The 15,986-nt window shown below is 36.9% G+C and overlaps 1 protein-coding gene across 2 annotated transcripts in view; it reads right to left on the reverse strand.

The window, feature by feature from the left end:
• PIK3R5 (phosphoinositide-3-kinase regulatory subunit 5) overlaps positions 1–15,986 on the reverse strand; it is an 82,501-nt gene that overhangs the window by 24,843 nt on the left and 41,672 nt on the right. For both annotated transcript variants that reach the window (XM_066586267.1, XM_066586266.1), the window contains exons 2-3: positions 11,966–12,087; positions 10,629–10,729 (exon numbers count right to left, since the gene is read on the reverse strand). In XM_066586267.1, the coding sequence (XP_066442364.1) occupies positions 10,629–10,729; positions 11,966–12,074 (210 nt within the window). In that variant the 5' untranslated portion in view covers positions 12,075–12,087. The remainder of the gene's footprint in view (positions 1–10,628; positions 10,730–11,965; positions 12,088–15,986) is intronic.

Below are 15,986 nucleotides of genomic sequence, written 5' to 3' on the forward strand. Positions count from 1 at the left end.
CTTCAGAGGTCAGACAGTGGATTGGAGAGGGTTAAAAAAAATTTAAACAAACTGTAAAAATGTTAAAAAAAACTTTACAAAGTTCAAATTTAATTTAGCAATAAAATCAACAAATGTTTCACGCTATAATAGGAATAGAATGCAAAACTAGCAGAATATCACTTCGCTTCTTGCATTTGCAGGTTTTAACCCTTTCCAATCCAATTTGTATCCTGGCTTTCCTAGGGGGCTTACTCTTTTTCTGACATTATACAACGGTGCTGTCTGCTGGCTAAAGCCAGTACTGCATGAGGTGACACGTTGGATAGCCTCTGACAGCAGAAAGGCTGGCAATATACAGTAAGAGAACCCCGCCGGACGTCTTCCAACATCGGAGTTGTACAGCCTTAAATCATAATGTCTTCGGGCGTCAGACAGTGGATTGGAAAGGGTTAATAACCACTAGTTGTAGGTTCATATGGCTGCTTCATACAGGCGGTGGGATGGAGCTGTGACATGTCTGTCCTGTTTACATAAAGACTTCTATATGTATGATACTATTACTGTGAATGTACTGTATGACCGAGCTGAAAACAACAGTCAATGTAAACAACCGGTAATAATAGAGTACAAGAATACAGTGAATCAAATGCACTATTGTGTAGGTGCAGGTCATGCGGGGGCTCTGGGGGATAATTGGTGTCACCTGTCTTGATAAATGACCTCCATGTTGCTTGTTGTGAGTTTTAAGTATTGGAATTATAAACTTCTTCCTGCACGGTCCTCCCTGTTTGTCCTCAGGGCTCATTGTTACCAGTCAAGATCTGGACAAGAGAGTAAGCTCAGGAAGCAATGCCTCTTCCCCTCCAACTTCCATTCACAGCAGATGTTGGAGAATACGTTTTCTCATTGACTGTAGGTTCCCACCAGCCTCTGGAGAAAAGTACGTCTGACATCTGCCACACCGTGACAATACTTTTATAAAGCAGGTGTATCATGAATATAATCTGAACAGTATTATAGTAGTTACATACTTGTACATAGGGGACAGTATTATAGCAGATATATTCTTGTACATAGGAGCAGTATTATAGTAGTTATATTCTTGTACATAGGGGGCAGTATTATAGTAGTTATATTCTTGTACATAGGGGGCAGTATTATAGTAGTTATATTCTTGTACATAGGGGGCAGTATTATAGTAGTTATATTCTTGTACATAGGGGGCAGTATTATAGTAGTTATATTCTTGTACATAGGGGGCAGTATTATAGTAGTTATATTCTTGTACATAGGGGACAGTATTATAGCAGATATATTCTTGTACATAGGAGCAGTATTATAGTAGTTATATTCTTGTACATAGGGGGCAGTATTATAGTAGTTATATTCTTGTACATAGGGGGCAGTATTATAGTAGTTATATTCTTGTACATAGGGGGCAGTATTATAGTAGTTATATTCTTGTACATAGGGGGCAGTATTATAGTAGTTATATTCTTGTACATAGGGGGCAGTATTATAGTAGTTATATTCTTGTACATAGGAGCAGTATTATAGTAGCTATATTCTTGTACATAGGGGGCAGTATTATAGTAGTTATATTCTTGTACATAGGGGGCAGTATTATAGCAGTTATATTCTTGTACATAGGGGGCAGTATTATAGTAGTTATATTCTTGTACATAGGGGGCAGTATTATAGTAGTTATATTCTTGTACATAGTGGGCAGTATTATAGTAGTTATATTCTTGTACATAGTGGGCAGTATTATAGTAGCTATATTCTTGTACATAGGGGGCAGTATTATAGTAGTTATATTCTTGTACATAGGGGGCAGTATTATAGTAGTTATATTCTTGTACATAGGGGGCAGTATTATAGCAATTATATTCTTGTACATAGGGGGCAGTATTATAGTAGTTATATTCTTGTACGTATGGGGTAGTATTATAGTAGTTATATTCTTGTACATAGGAGCAGTATTATAGTAGTTACAGTCTTGTACATAGGGGGCAGTATTATAGTAGTTATATTCTTGTACATAGGGGGCAGTATTATAGTAGTTATATTCTTGTACATAGGAGGCAGTATTATAGTAGTTATATTCTTGAACATAGGGGGGCAGTACTATAGTAGTTATATTCTTGTACATAGGGGCAGTATTATAGTAGGTATATTCTTGTACATAGGAGGCAGTATTATAGTAGTTATATTCTTGTACATAGGGGGCAGCATTATAGTAGTTATATTCTTGTACATAGGGAGCAGTATTATAGTAGTTATATTCTTATACATAGGAGGCAGTATTATAGTAGTTATATTCTTGTACATAGGGAGCAGTATTATAGTAGTTATATTCTTGTACATAGGAGGCAGTATTATAGTAGTTATATTCTTGTACATAGGGGGCAGCATTATAGTAGTTATATTCTTGTACATAGGGAGCAGTATTATAGTAGTTATATTCTTATACATAGGAGGCAGTATTATAGTAGTTATATTCTTGTACATAGGGAGCAGTATTATAGTAGTTATATTGTTGTACATAGGGGGCAGTATTATAGTAGTTATATTCTTGTACATAGGGGCAGTATTATAGTAGTTATATTCTTGTACATAGGGGCAGTATTATAGTAGGTATATTCTTGTACATAGGGAGCAGTATTCTAGTAGTTATATTCTTGTACATAGGGGCAGTATTAAAGTAGTTATATTCTTGTACATAGGGGCAGTATTATAGTAGTTATATTGTTGTACATAGGGGGCAGTATTATAGTAGTTATATTGTTGTACATAGGGGGCAGTATTATAGTAGTTATATTCTTGTACATGGGGGCAGTATTATAGTAGTTATATTCTTGTACATAGGGGGCAGTATTATAGTAGTTATATTGTTGTACATAGGGGGCAGTATTATAGTAGTTATATTCTTGTACATAGGGGCAGTATTATAGTAGGTATATTCTTGTACATAGGAGGCAGTATTATAGTAGTTATATTCTTGTACATAGGGGGCAGTATTATAGTAGTTATATTCTTGTACATAGGGGGCAGTATTATAGTAGTTATATTCTTGTACATAGCGGGCAGTATTATAGTAGTTATATTCTTGTACATGGGGGCAGTATTATAGTAATTATATTCTTGTACATATTGGCATTATTATAGTAGTTATATTCTTGTACACAGGGGGCAGTATTATAGTAGTTATATTCTTGTACATAGGAGCAGTATTATAGTAGATATATTCTTGTACATAGGGGGCAGTATTATAGTTGTTATATTGTTGTACATAGGAGGCAGTATTATAGTAGTTATATTCTTGTACATAGGAGCAGTATTATAGTAGTTATATTCTTGTACATAGGAGGCGGTATTATAGTAGTTATATTCCTGTACAGAGGAGGCACTATTATAGTAGTTATATTCTTGTACATAGGATGCAGTATTATAGTGGTTATATTCTTGTACATAGGATGCAGTATTATAGTAGTTATATTCTTGTACATAGGGGGCAGTATTATAGTAGTTATATTCTTGTATATAGGGGCAGTATTATAGTAGTTATATTCTTGTACATAGGAGGCAGTATTATAGTAGTTATATTCTTGTACATAGGGGCAGTATTATAGTAGTTATATTCTTGTACATAGGAGCAGTATTATAGTAGTTATATTCTTGTACATAGGGGCAGTATTATAGTAGTTATATTCTTGTACATAGGGGCAGTATTATAGTAGGTATATTCTTGTACATAGGGGGCAGTATTATAGTAGTTATATTCTTGTACATAGGGGCAGTATTATAGTAGTTATATTCTTGTACATAGGGGCAGTATTATAGTAGGTATATTCTTGTACATAGGAGCAGTATTATAGTAGTTATATTCTTGTACATAGGGGCAGTATTATAGTAGGTATATTCTTGTACATAGGGGGCAGTATTATAGTAGTTATATTCTTGTACATAGGGGGAAGAATTATAGTAGTTATATTCTTGTACATAGGGGCAGTATTATAGTGGTTATATTCTTGTACATAGTGGCAGTATTATAGTAGTTATATTCTTGTACATAGGGGGCAGTATTATAGTAGTTATATTCTTGTACATGGGGGCAGTATTACAGTAATTATATTCTTGTACATAGTGGCAGTATTATAGTAGTTATATTCTTGTACACAGGGGGCAGTATTATAGTAGATATATTCTTGTACATAGGGGGCAGTATTATAGTTGTTATATTGTTGTACATAGGGGCAGTATTATAGTAGTTATATTCTTGTACATACGGGCAGTATTATAGTAGGTATATTCTTGTACATAGGAGGCAGTATTATAGTAGTTTTATTCTTGTACATAGGAGGCAGTATTATAGTAGTTATATTCTTGTACATAGGGAGTAGTATTATAGTAGTTATATTCTTGTACATAGGGGGCAGTATTATAGTAGTTATATTCTTGTACATAGGAGGCAGTATTATAGTAGTTATATTCTTGAACATAGGGGGGCAGTACTATAGTAGTTATATTCTTGTACATAGGGGCAGTATTATAGTAGGTATATTCTTGTACATAGGAGGCAGTATTATAGTAGTTATATTCTTGTACATAGGGGGCAGCATTATAGTAGTTATATTCTTGTACATAGGGAGCAGTATTATAGTAGTTATATTCTTATACATAGGAGGCAGTATTATAGTAGTTATATTCTTGTACATAGGGAGCAGTATTATAGTAGTTATATTCTTGTACATAGGAGGCAGTATTATAGTAGTTATATTCTTGTACATAGGGGGCAGCATTATAGTAGTTATATTCTTGTACATAGGGAGCAGTATTATAGTAGTTATATTCTTATACATAGGAGGCAGTATTATAGTAGTTATATTCTTGTACATAGGGAGCAGTATTATAGTAGTTATATTCTTGTACATAGGGGGCAGTATTATAGTAGTTATATTCTTGTACATAGGGGCAGTATTATAGTAGTTATATTCTTGTACATAGGGGCAGTATTATAGTAGGTATATTCTTGTACATAGGGAGCAGTATTCTAGTAGTTATATTCTTGTACATAGGGGCAGTATTAAAGTAGTTATATTCTTGTACATAGGGGCAGTATTATAGTAGGTATATTCTTGTACATAGGGGGCAGTATTATAGTAGTTATATTCTTGTACATAGGGGCAGTATTATAGTAGTTATATTCTTGTACATAGGGGCAGTATTATAGTAGGTATATTCTTGTACATAGGAGCAGTATTATAGTAGTTATATTCTTGTACATAGGGGCAGTATTATAGTAGGTATATTCTTGTACATAGGGGGCAGTATTATAGTAGGTATATTCTTGTACATAGGGGGCAGTATTATAGTAGTTATATTCTTGTACATAGGGGGCAGTATTATAGTAGTTATATTCTTGTACATTGGGGACAGAATTATAGTAGTTATATTCTTGTACATTGGGGACAGAATTATAGTAGTTATATTCTTGTACATAGGGGCAGTATTATAGTGGTTATATTCTTGTACATAGTGGCAGTATTATAGTAGTTATATTCTTGTACATAGGGGGCAGTATTATAGTAGTTATATTCTTGTACATGGGGGCAGTATTATAGTAATTATATTCTTGTACATAGTGCCAGTATTATAGTAGTTATATTCTTGTACACAGGGGGCAGTATTATAGTAGATATATTCTTGTACATAGGGGGCAGTATTATAGTTGTTATATTGTTGTACATAGGGGCAGTATTATAGTAGTTATATTCTTGTACATACGGGCAGTATTATAGTAGGTATATTCTTGTACATAGGAGGCAGTATTATAGTAGTTTTATTCTTGTACATAGGAGGCAGTATTATAGTAGTTATATTCTTGTACATAGGGAGTAGTATTATAGTAGTTATATTCTTGTACATAGGGGGCAGTATTAGAGTAGTTATATTCTTGTACATAGGGGGCAGTATTAGAGTAGTTATATTCTTGTACATGGGGGCAGTATTATAGTAGTTATATTCTTGTACATAGGGGGCAATATTATAGTAGTTATATTCTTGTACATAGGGAGCAGTATTATAGTAGTTATATTCTCGTACATAGGGGGCAATATTATAGTAGTTATATTTCTGTACATAGTAGCAGTATTATAGTAGTTATATTCTTGTACATAGGGGGCAGTATTATAGTAGTTATATTGTTGTACATAGGGGGCAGTATTATAGTAGTTATATTGTTGTACATAGGGGGCAGTATTATAGTAGTTATATTCTTGTACATGGGGGCAGTATTATAGTAGATATATTCTTGTACATAGGGGGCAGTATTATAGTTGTTATATTGTTGTACATAGGGGCAGTATTATAGTAGTTATATTCTTGTACATACGGGCAGTATTATAGTAGGTATATTCTTGTACATAGGAGGCAGTATTATAGTAGTTTTATTCTTGTACATAGGGGGCAATATTATAGTAGTTATATTTCTGTACATAGTAGCAGTATTATAGTAGTTATATTCTTGTACATAGGGGGCAGTATTATAGTAGTTATATTCTTGTACATAGGGGGCAGTATTATAGTAGTTATATTGTTGTACATAGGGGGCAGTATTATAGTAGTTATATTCTTGTACATAGGGGCAGTATTATAGTAGGTATATTCTTGTACATAGGAGGCAGTATTATAGTAGTTATATTCTTGTACATAGGGGGCAGTATTATAGTAGTTATATTCTTGTACATAGGGGGCAGTATTATAGTAGTTATATTCTTGTACATAGGGGGCAGTATTATAGTAGTTATATTCTTGTACATGGGGGCAGTATTATAGTAATTATATTCTTGTACATATTGGCATTATTATAGTAGTTATATTCTTGTACACAGGGGGCAGTATTATAGTAGTTATATTCTTGTACATAGGAGCAGTATTATAGTAGATATATTCTTGTACATAGGGGGCAGTATTATAGTTGTTATATTGTTGTACATAGGAGGCAGTATTATAGTAGTTATATTCTTGTACATAGGAGCAGTATTATAGTAGTTATATTCTTGTACATAGGAGGCGGTATTATAGTAGTTATATTCCTGTACAGAGGAGGCACTATTATAGTAGTTATATTCTTGTACATAGGATGCAGTATTATAGTGGTTATATTCTTGTACATAGGATGCAGTATTATAGTAGTTATATTCTTGTACATAGGGGGCAGTATTATAGTAGTTATATTCTTGTATATAGGGGCAGTATTATAGTAGTTATATTCTTGTACATAGGAGGCAGTATTATAGTAGTTATATTCTTGTACATAGGGGCAGTATTATAGTAGTTATATTCTTGTACATAGGAGCAGTATTATAGTAGTTATATTCTTGTACATAGGGGCAGTATTATAGTAGTTATATTCTTGTACATAGGGGCAGTATTATAGTAGGTATATTCTTGTACATAGGGGGCAGTATTATAGTAGTTATATTCTTGTACATAGGGGCAGTATTATAGTAGTTATATTCTTGTACATAGGGGCAGTATTATAGTAGGTATATTCTTGTACATAGGAGCAGTATTATAGTAGTTATATTCTTGTACATAGGGGCAGTATTATAGTAGGTATATTCTTGTACATAGGGGGCAGTATTATAGTAGTTATATTCTTGTACATAGGGGGAAGAATTATAGTAGTTATATTCTTGTACATAGGGGCAGTATTATAGTGGTTATATTCTTGTACATAGTGGCAGTATTATAGTAGTTATATTCTTGTACATAGGGGGCAGTATTATAGTAGTTATATTCTTGTACATGGGGGCAGTATTACAGTAATTATATTCTTGTACATAGTGGCAGTATTATAGTAGTTATATTCTTGTACACAGGGGGCAGTATTATAGTAGATATATTCTTGTACATAGGGGGCAGTATTATAGTTGTTATATTGTTGTACATAGGGGCAGTATTATAGTAGTTATATTCTTGTACATACGGGCAGTATTATAGTAGGTATATTCTTGTACATAGGAGGCAGTATTATAGTAGTTTTATTCTTGTACATAGGAGGCAGTATTATAGTAGTTATATTCTTGTACATAGGGAGTAGTATTATAGTAGTTATATTCTTGTACATAGGGGGCAGTATTAGAGTAGTTATATTCTTGTACATAGGGGGCAGTATTAGAGTAGGTTTATTCTTGTACATGGGGGCAGTATTATAGTAGTTATATTCTTGTACATAGGGGGCAATATTATAGTAGTTATATTCTTGTACATAGGGAGCAGTATTATAGTAGTTATATTCTCGTACATAGGGGGCAATATTATAGTAGTTATATTTCTGTACATAGTAGCAGTATTATAGTAGTTATATTCTTGTACATAGGGGGCAGTATTATAGTAGTTATATTCTTGTACATAGGGGGCAGTATTATAGTAGTTATATTGTTGTACATAGGGGGCAGTATTATAGTAGTTATATTGTTGTACATAGGGGGCAGTATTATAGTAGTTATATTCTTGTACATGGGGGCAGTATTATAGTAGTTATATTCTTGTACATAGGGGGCAGTATTATAGTAGTTATATTCTTGTACATAGGGGCAGTATTATAGTAGGTATATTCCTGTACATAGGAGGCAGTATTATAGTAGTTATATTCTTGTACATAGGGGGCAGTATTATAGTAGTTATATTCTTGTACATAGGGGGCAGTATTATAGTAGTTATATTCTTGTACATAGGGGGCAGTATTATAGTAGTTATATTCTTGTACATGGGGGCAGTATTATAGTAATTATATTCTTGTACATAGTGGCATTATTATAGTAGTTATATTCTTGTACACAGGGGGCAGTATTATAGTAGTTATATTCTTGTACATAGGAGCAGTATTATAGTAGATATATTCTTGTACATAGGGGGCAGTATTATAGTTGTTATATTGTTGTACATAGGAGGCAGTATTATAGTAGTTATATTCTTGTACATAGGAGCAGTATTATAGTAGTTATATTCTTGTACATAGTGGGCAGTATTATAGTAGTTATATTCTTGTACATAGGGGGCAGTATTATAGTAGTTATATTCTTGTACATAGGCGGCAGTATTATAGTAGTTATATTCTTGTACAGAGGAGGCACTATTATAGTAGTTATATTCTTGTACAGAGGAGGCAGTATTATAGTAGTTATATTCTTGTACATAGGAGGCAGTATTATAGTAGTTATATTCTTGTACATGGGAGGCAGTATTATAGTAGTTATATTCTTGTACATAGGGGGCAGTATTATAGTAGTTATATTCTTGTACGTAGGGGGCAGTATTATTGTAGTTATATGCTTGTACACAGGGAGCAGTAATATAGTAGTTATATTCTTGTACATAGGGGCAGTATTATAGTAGTTATATTCTTGTACATAGGGGCAGTATTATAGTATATTCTTGTACATAGGGGCAGTATTATAGTAGTTATATTCTTGTACATAGGGGGCAGTATTATAGTAGTTATATTCTTGTACATAGGGGGCAGTATTATAGTAGTTATATTCTTGTACATAGGGGGTAGTATTATAGTAGTTATATTCTTGTACATAGGATGCAGTATTATAGTGGTTATATTCTTGTACATAGGATGCAGTATTATAGTAGTTATATTCTTGTACATAGGGGGCAGTATTATAGTAGTTATATTCTTGGACATAGGGGGCAGTATTATAGTAGTTATATTCTTGTACATAGTAGCAGTATTATAGTAGTTATATTCTAGTACATAGTGGTAGTATTTTAGTGGCTACGTTCTTGTAAATGTAGGTCAGTAGTTTAGTGGTTATATTTGTATTATTTTGATGTTCATGTTAGTGTTATTCTTCTGATTTGAGATAACATTTGTAAAGTTGGTATAAAATGCTAAAATACCACTTGTATTGTCTACGATACGTTGTCCTCCTTGTCTTCTGGGAATGGGGTTGCCAGACATGAGCCATCTTGCTATTTACTAGTATAAGGCATGCTGTAGATGTATGGGAGTTCCTCATATATTCAGTGTAAAGCCTCCTTCAGATTGGCATTTTTTTACATGTTTGTACAATTTTGCGCTGCAGAACTTGCATGCGCAAAGCACAAAGAATAGAACCCATTGATTTCAGTGATTTTGTTCTCATAAGCACGTTTTGCTTGCGGAAAAAAAAATCTGCTCTTTTTCTACATTGTGTGCAGCGAAACTACAATAGAAGTCTATGGGAGGGGCAAAATTACGCAAAAGAAAAAGGTTTGCCACTGCGAAAAACGCAGGAGAAGAAGACAGATGGATTTATTAGGCTTTAATCGCCAATCATATCCACAAAAAGGGAGTATGACGCATGTGTGTGAACTGGCCCTGCGCGCTCAGATCGTACATTAATAGGTGCTGACACGCACACAACACCATGATTACCTCTTCAAACTTCATTCATGCACAAATACACTGCACTGCGGCGAGGGTGTTTGTGCTAACACTCGTCTGAAGGTGTCCTAAAATGTGATAACCCCTTTCCCCTCTTTAGCTTCATTCGGACAGAAATGAATAACCCATGGTGCATTATATATTTCTGGGTAGGAGATGCATAGAATCCATAGTATAATATTGAGTCCATGTCATTCCTCACCTCTCTGGTCCTGTCCAGGATCTTCTCGGCCAGTATAATATGATTGGCAGCCTCACGATTCACCAGCTCCTCTAAACTCCAGTAATTAAGGCAAAGACCGGCTGCAAGACAACAAAGTTTGACTTTGGGTTACAGAATTCAACGACTATATGGTGAATGAGTTGGGTCAAACATGCCAATCGGAGTGGAGTTTGTTGGAGTTACTAGTGGCCCCAGTAATAAAAGGGTCCTCCATAGTGGTAGGATCAAGCTTAATGGATAATGTATCCCTTGTTTGTTCTTATGTAATCTAACTAGGGATAATTTTTTTTGAAGGGCTTACATTACAAGCCTCCCGAAAATCCAGAAAAATCAGGCTAGGGCTCATTTTCGGGCTATGTCTTATTTTCAGGGAAACACAGTGATAGCAACCTCTCTATTAGCCTTAAGTGGGCAGCATCCCTACGGGCATTCCACTCACCCAGGTGCTAGTCCAGCGGCGGCAGTGCAGTTTGTGACCACTGACCTCCCCCCTTGGCGTCTGTGCTGCGTACAGGTCAGCGCATAGAGACGCCAATGGGGAGTGGTCAGAGGTCAGACTGCATTGACGCTGCCAGACCAGCAGCCTGGATGAGTAGGATGCTGCACGGCCGGCGGGCCGGATTCAGCCCGCGGGCCTTGTGTTTGGCGTTTGCCATAGGGAAATCACCAGACAAGAGTTTGTTCCCACATAAATTTCTGTCTCAGATAGGAACTCACTTCCAGAGTGTTAAGCAATAAGGTATTACGGCCATTGAATATTGATATGCCGGACAACGGCACTTACCACCTTTCATATCGGCGGCTCCCCGGCACTTTTGGCTATAAAACTGGGGTGTGTAAGAACATCAGTAACCATCGATTCACACTCTAAACTCTCAGTCACGTTACCATGCCCCGATTGCACCACGGGCAGCAGATGAGTATCTATGGTAGATCTATAGGTTCCAGCCGGCAAATGAGATACCCCACATGCACGATATACATGCCGAAAAGTGTAGCTGTCTTGTTTGTCTCTAATGGATGTTGGGTGTACGGTCTTAAGTCTTATAAATAAGGCTAATTTCACACAGGCAAGTGCGATATGGCTCTCGTCAACATATGATGTCCCCGCGGATGCGAGGTGTACTCCCGGATGCAGGATTGTTAAAGCCTTGCACCTGTAATTGTATTTGTGCATGGAGAGGAGGAAGACAATTTGGAATCTGAGTTGGAGAATTCCGAGACTTGTCATTTTCATTTTGTACACTTATCTTTGAGGGCTAGCTGATGAGAAGTTCTGCAAGACGTATCCGGATGAGTCAGTGCAGATATCCTACCTGTCCAGGAGGAGGATGAGGAGGAGGATCCATATGTCCTACTGAGTCCATGTAGACACCTCTCCAGCGCATGCTGAATCCTGTCCTCGGTGCAGGATGTGTTCTGCATTTTAAGGCATGTCCTGAGAGAAAGGAGATTCAGTGAGACATTGTAATGCTGACCTCATCAACACCCATAGCTTCACATTTATTAACATCATTTTAGGTAATTGCTATTTACAGTTGCAAGAGAAAGTAAGTGAACCCTTTGGAATGACTTGGATTTCTTCCTTGATTATTAGTAAAACGTTATCTGATTTTGACCTACGTCACAATAATACACAAACACAATCTAACTAAACTAGTAACACACAGACGATTGGACCAGTCATGTCTTTTATTGAGAACACTGAGTAAACATCCACAGGGCAGGGAGAAAAAAATAAGTGAACCTTAGGTCAAGACTCTGCCTTGGCCATTCTGCAAGACAAATCTTTTTCAACCACTGTTGAGTTGATTTCCTTGTGTGCTTTGGGTCATTGTCTTGTTGCATCACTCAACGTGTCTTCAGCTTGAGGTCATAGACGGCTGCCATTGTTCCCTCAATGATCACAAGTCATCTAGACCTAAAGCAGCCTCAAGCCATGATGTTCCATACAGGCTTCACAGATGAAAGATAGGTCTTGGTGTTGGTGTGCAGTGCTCTATATCCTCCGACCATGATGTTGTGCATTTGTGCTACAAACAATTCCACTTTTGTCCCATCAGAAGCAGTGTGGAACCTTCATATGGTCTCAGGAAAACTTGAGATATGGGCTAAAACTTGAGAAATGCATATGGACTTAAAGAGGCCATATGCATTTCTTTTAATTAGCAGAGGTTGATTTTGTGGTGTCCTTCCATAAACAGCAGACATACGTACATATAGATGCCTCTGCAGTTCGTAGAGTCTTCTGTAGGTCTTTCGCTGTTATCCTCAAGTTATTTCTCTTCTCCTTCAAGATTGCCATTATACTCTTGGAGTGATGTTTACACACCTAGGGAGAGTAGCAGCAGTCCTGACTTTTCTGCATTTGTACAATGTTGTCTAACCATTGACTGATGTACACCCAGGTCTCCACCAATGTAGCCTTTTCCAGCATCATGTGTCTCATTAAGTCTTAAAGTTATTTGCCTCAAGGTATGGTACACACTAATCAGTCTTCCTTGAGAATGACAGCTTTGTCAGTAACCAAGCTTTGCGTACCTTTATTTAATGAGCAAGGTACTTAAGGAGAATGAATCCTTGGACTGAGTATAATACGGGTTGGTCTGTGTTATCCGGGACTTCAGAAGAGAATGATTTAGGGGTTCTGATTTCTGACATCTTCAAAATGAATCAACAGTACAGCAAGGTAGCAAAAAATGCAAGTAGGATGTTCAGCTAGGGGTATAACAAGTAGCAAGCGGACAATTGTGATCGTGCTGTACAGAGTTTTGCTGAATTGCATCTGGAATACTTTGTTCACTTCTGGAGAGCCCACCTAGGAAAAGACTCTGATAAAATAGAACAAGTCCAAAGATGGGCTACAAAAATGGTGGAAGGTTACAAGCAAAATATACCAGGAAAGACTTAAAGAGGTTTTCAAGGGTTTTCCTCAAGAAAAGTCACCAATAGTTGATCGACTGGGGTCTGCTGCTCAGGTCCCTGACCGATTAGCTGATCAGACACCCGCTGTCAGAATCGCAATACACAGGTGTTCTATCGTAAGCTGCTGCTCCGACCCCTTCATAGTGGCCAGCTCATGTTACTGCAGGTGCAGCTCTCTGATTTTAAAGAAGCACACACTTTTTAGGATGAGGTAAAGGTGGCATTAGTTGGGCATTACTGCACCTACTAGCTGTGCATTGAAGTAGTTATTGCAAGAACCATGTTTATAAATATTATGGCAATGTATAGAAGTAATACTGATACATATTTAATATAAAGAACTGTAAGCAAATACAATTTGGGGAAAAATATTAAACAGAAAAATTGCAATAATCATCAAAGCACAAGTAACTGTAATAGTTTAAAGGGGTTTTCGTAAAAAACGTGAGTGCTCTAAAATAGTGTGAAATAAAGAAAATATATATAATCCCCTATTCTGTCGCCTCTGTGTCCAGCATTGCAGACCCTGTATCTGTCGTTAATTGTGCATGTGACCGCTTAACCAATCACAGGCTTCAGTGGTGATTCTTCCATGGCTGCTGAAGCCTGTGATTGGTTGAGTGGTCATGTGCGCAGTGAGCAGCACTTGACTGCCCACCTCTTCTTCTGGGTTCTGAGCGGAGGGAGCGTGGGCTGCAGCACTGGACAGGGAGCTGTCGGAAAAGGTGAGTATACATTTTTTCTTTATTCCACACTATTTAAAGCTTGTAGAAAAAAAAAAGTTTAATGTCCCAGAAAACCCCTTTAAATGACGTTGATAACAGGAACTGGAGGAGGTCTGTTGGTATTCTGATTATAATATTATCAGCAAGGTTTGGGCAGCTAGATATTAAAACTATTGGTAGTCTTCTAACACTAAGAAAGTCCACAGTAACTCGAATCAATGAATGGGACTTTATCTTGCACTGTAAATGCCAACTGTAAGATACAAATCGCCAGAGCCTACAACTTCCCCCTTACTTATCTAATTGCACAAAACAAACAAGTTGTGTATATGAGACGACGGAGACAGAAAGAGGAACAAACATCCGAGTAGGGTCTCCTTTACACTGAAGGATTCTCGCTGCAGGAATTGGAATGTTTGATTTGTTTGCCGTTTGGATTGTACAGGCATAAGAAAATCAAATGACGATTGGCCCGTGTAAACAGACAGTCATTCATCTATGAACGACTACCTGCTTACTGTGAACAGAGGTGGGTGGGCCGTAACGACCCCCAGCCCAATCTGCCCCCTTTTTGTTGAGTGATGATCGCAGGGACGACTGTGTATAAAAGACCCAAGGGCAAGCAAAGTTGAATATGGGTGGCCATTTGAAAGGCTATATGTCAAAAGTGGCTAAAGGCCTCTTTACATGGGATGACTGTCGGGCGTATTAGTGCCTGACAGTCGTCTAAGTTACTATTGATCCTGTGCTTCACATAGGAGTGATAGTCATTCTGTAAATGGAGGCGGAGATCGTTCCATCCGCCCGCCTCTATTCACAGTAACCTGCTCAAAGATTCAGCAACTCCTGTTTACACGGGCCGACAGTCGTTTTGGTGTTTAGTACATGTGGCCACCCTGTTGGTGGCCACATGTACACGGGACGGCTATCGACAAATTTATTGTTCCCAGTGACAATTTGGGCGATAATTGCCCAGTGTAAAGGTTACCTAAGTGTGTATCTTATGTGCTTATTGCTCTGCATCTCCTTAAACTTGAACTCAACTATCTCCATTGGTCCCATTGAAATAAATGGAAAAGTGGTGTGCACATGTGTGACCACCGATGCCCTCATTTTTAGGATACACTGGAGCCCCATTCTAGGGATTGGTGGGGTCCCAGGGGTTAGACCCCTACCAATCTGAATGTTATCCCTCATCCTATTAATAGTGAAAAAACCCTGTTCATGGAAGTCTATGAGAAAAAGGGAAAGAATAGCACAAGCTTTTAAGGGGCATGTACAACTTTAACGAAAAAATATAACCCCTGAAGCCCCCCCCCCCCATAAAATCACACAACAGGGTTCAGTGATAGAACCACCAGGGTACTGAGTCTCGTCTCCAAAACCCGGATGTTAAAATATGGCCATATTATGTCCAGTCATAATGCATAGATTATTACTAAACAAACACATGCGATGGGCATTTAACTTTCGGACAAGCGACGGGAATTACTATATATATAATTATATGAAGTCTGAGCTCTATTACTTTTCCTTCCTGCTTTCAACTGAAAGAAGTAGGAAATTAAGCCTTCCTCTTCACTGTATTAGGCTTCCCTTTTCCGTGCCTTAGACAATAAGTGTGCACAACCTGACGGTGGGTCAAGTGGTTTAGGAGCCCTTGTCTAATCAGACCAAGTCAGAATGA

Source organism: Eleutherodactylus coqui, chromosome 13 (genome assembly GCF_035609145.1).
Source record: "Eleutherodactylus coqui strain aEleCoq1 chromosome 13, aEleCoq1.hap1, whole genome shotgun sequence".
NCBI classification, from domain to species: Eukaryota; Metazoa; Chordata; class Amphibia; order Anura; family Eleutherodactylidae; genus Eleutherodactylus; species Eleutherodactylus coqui.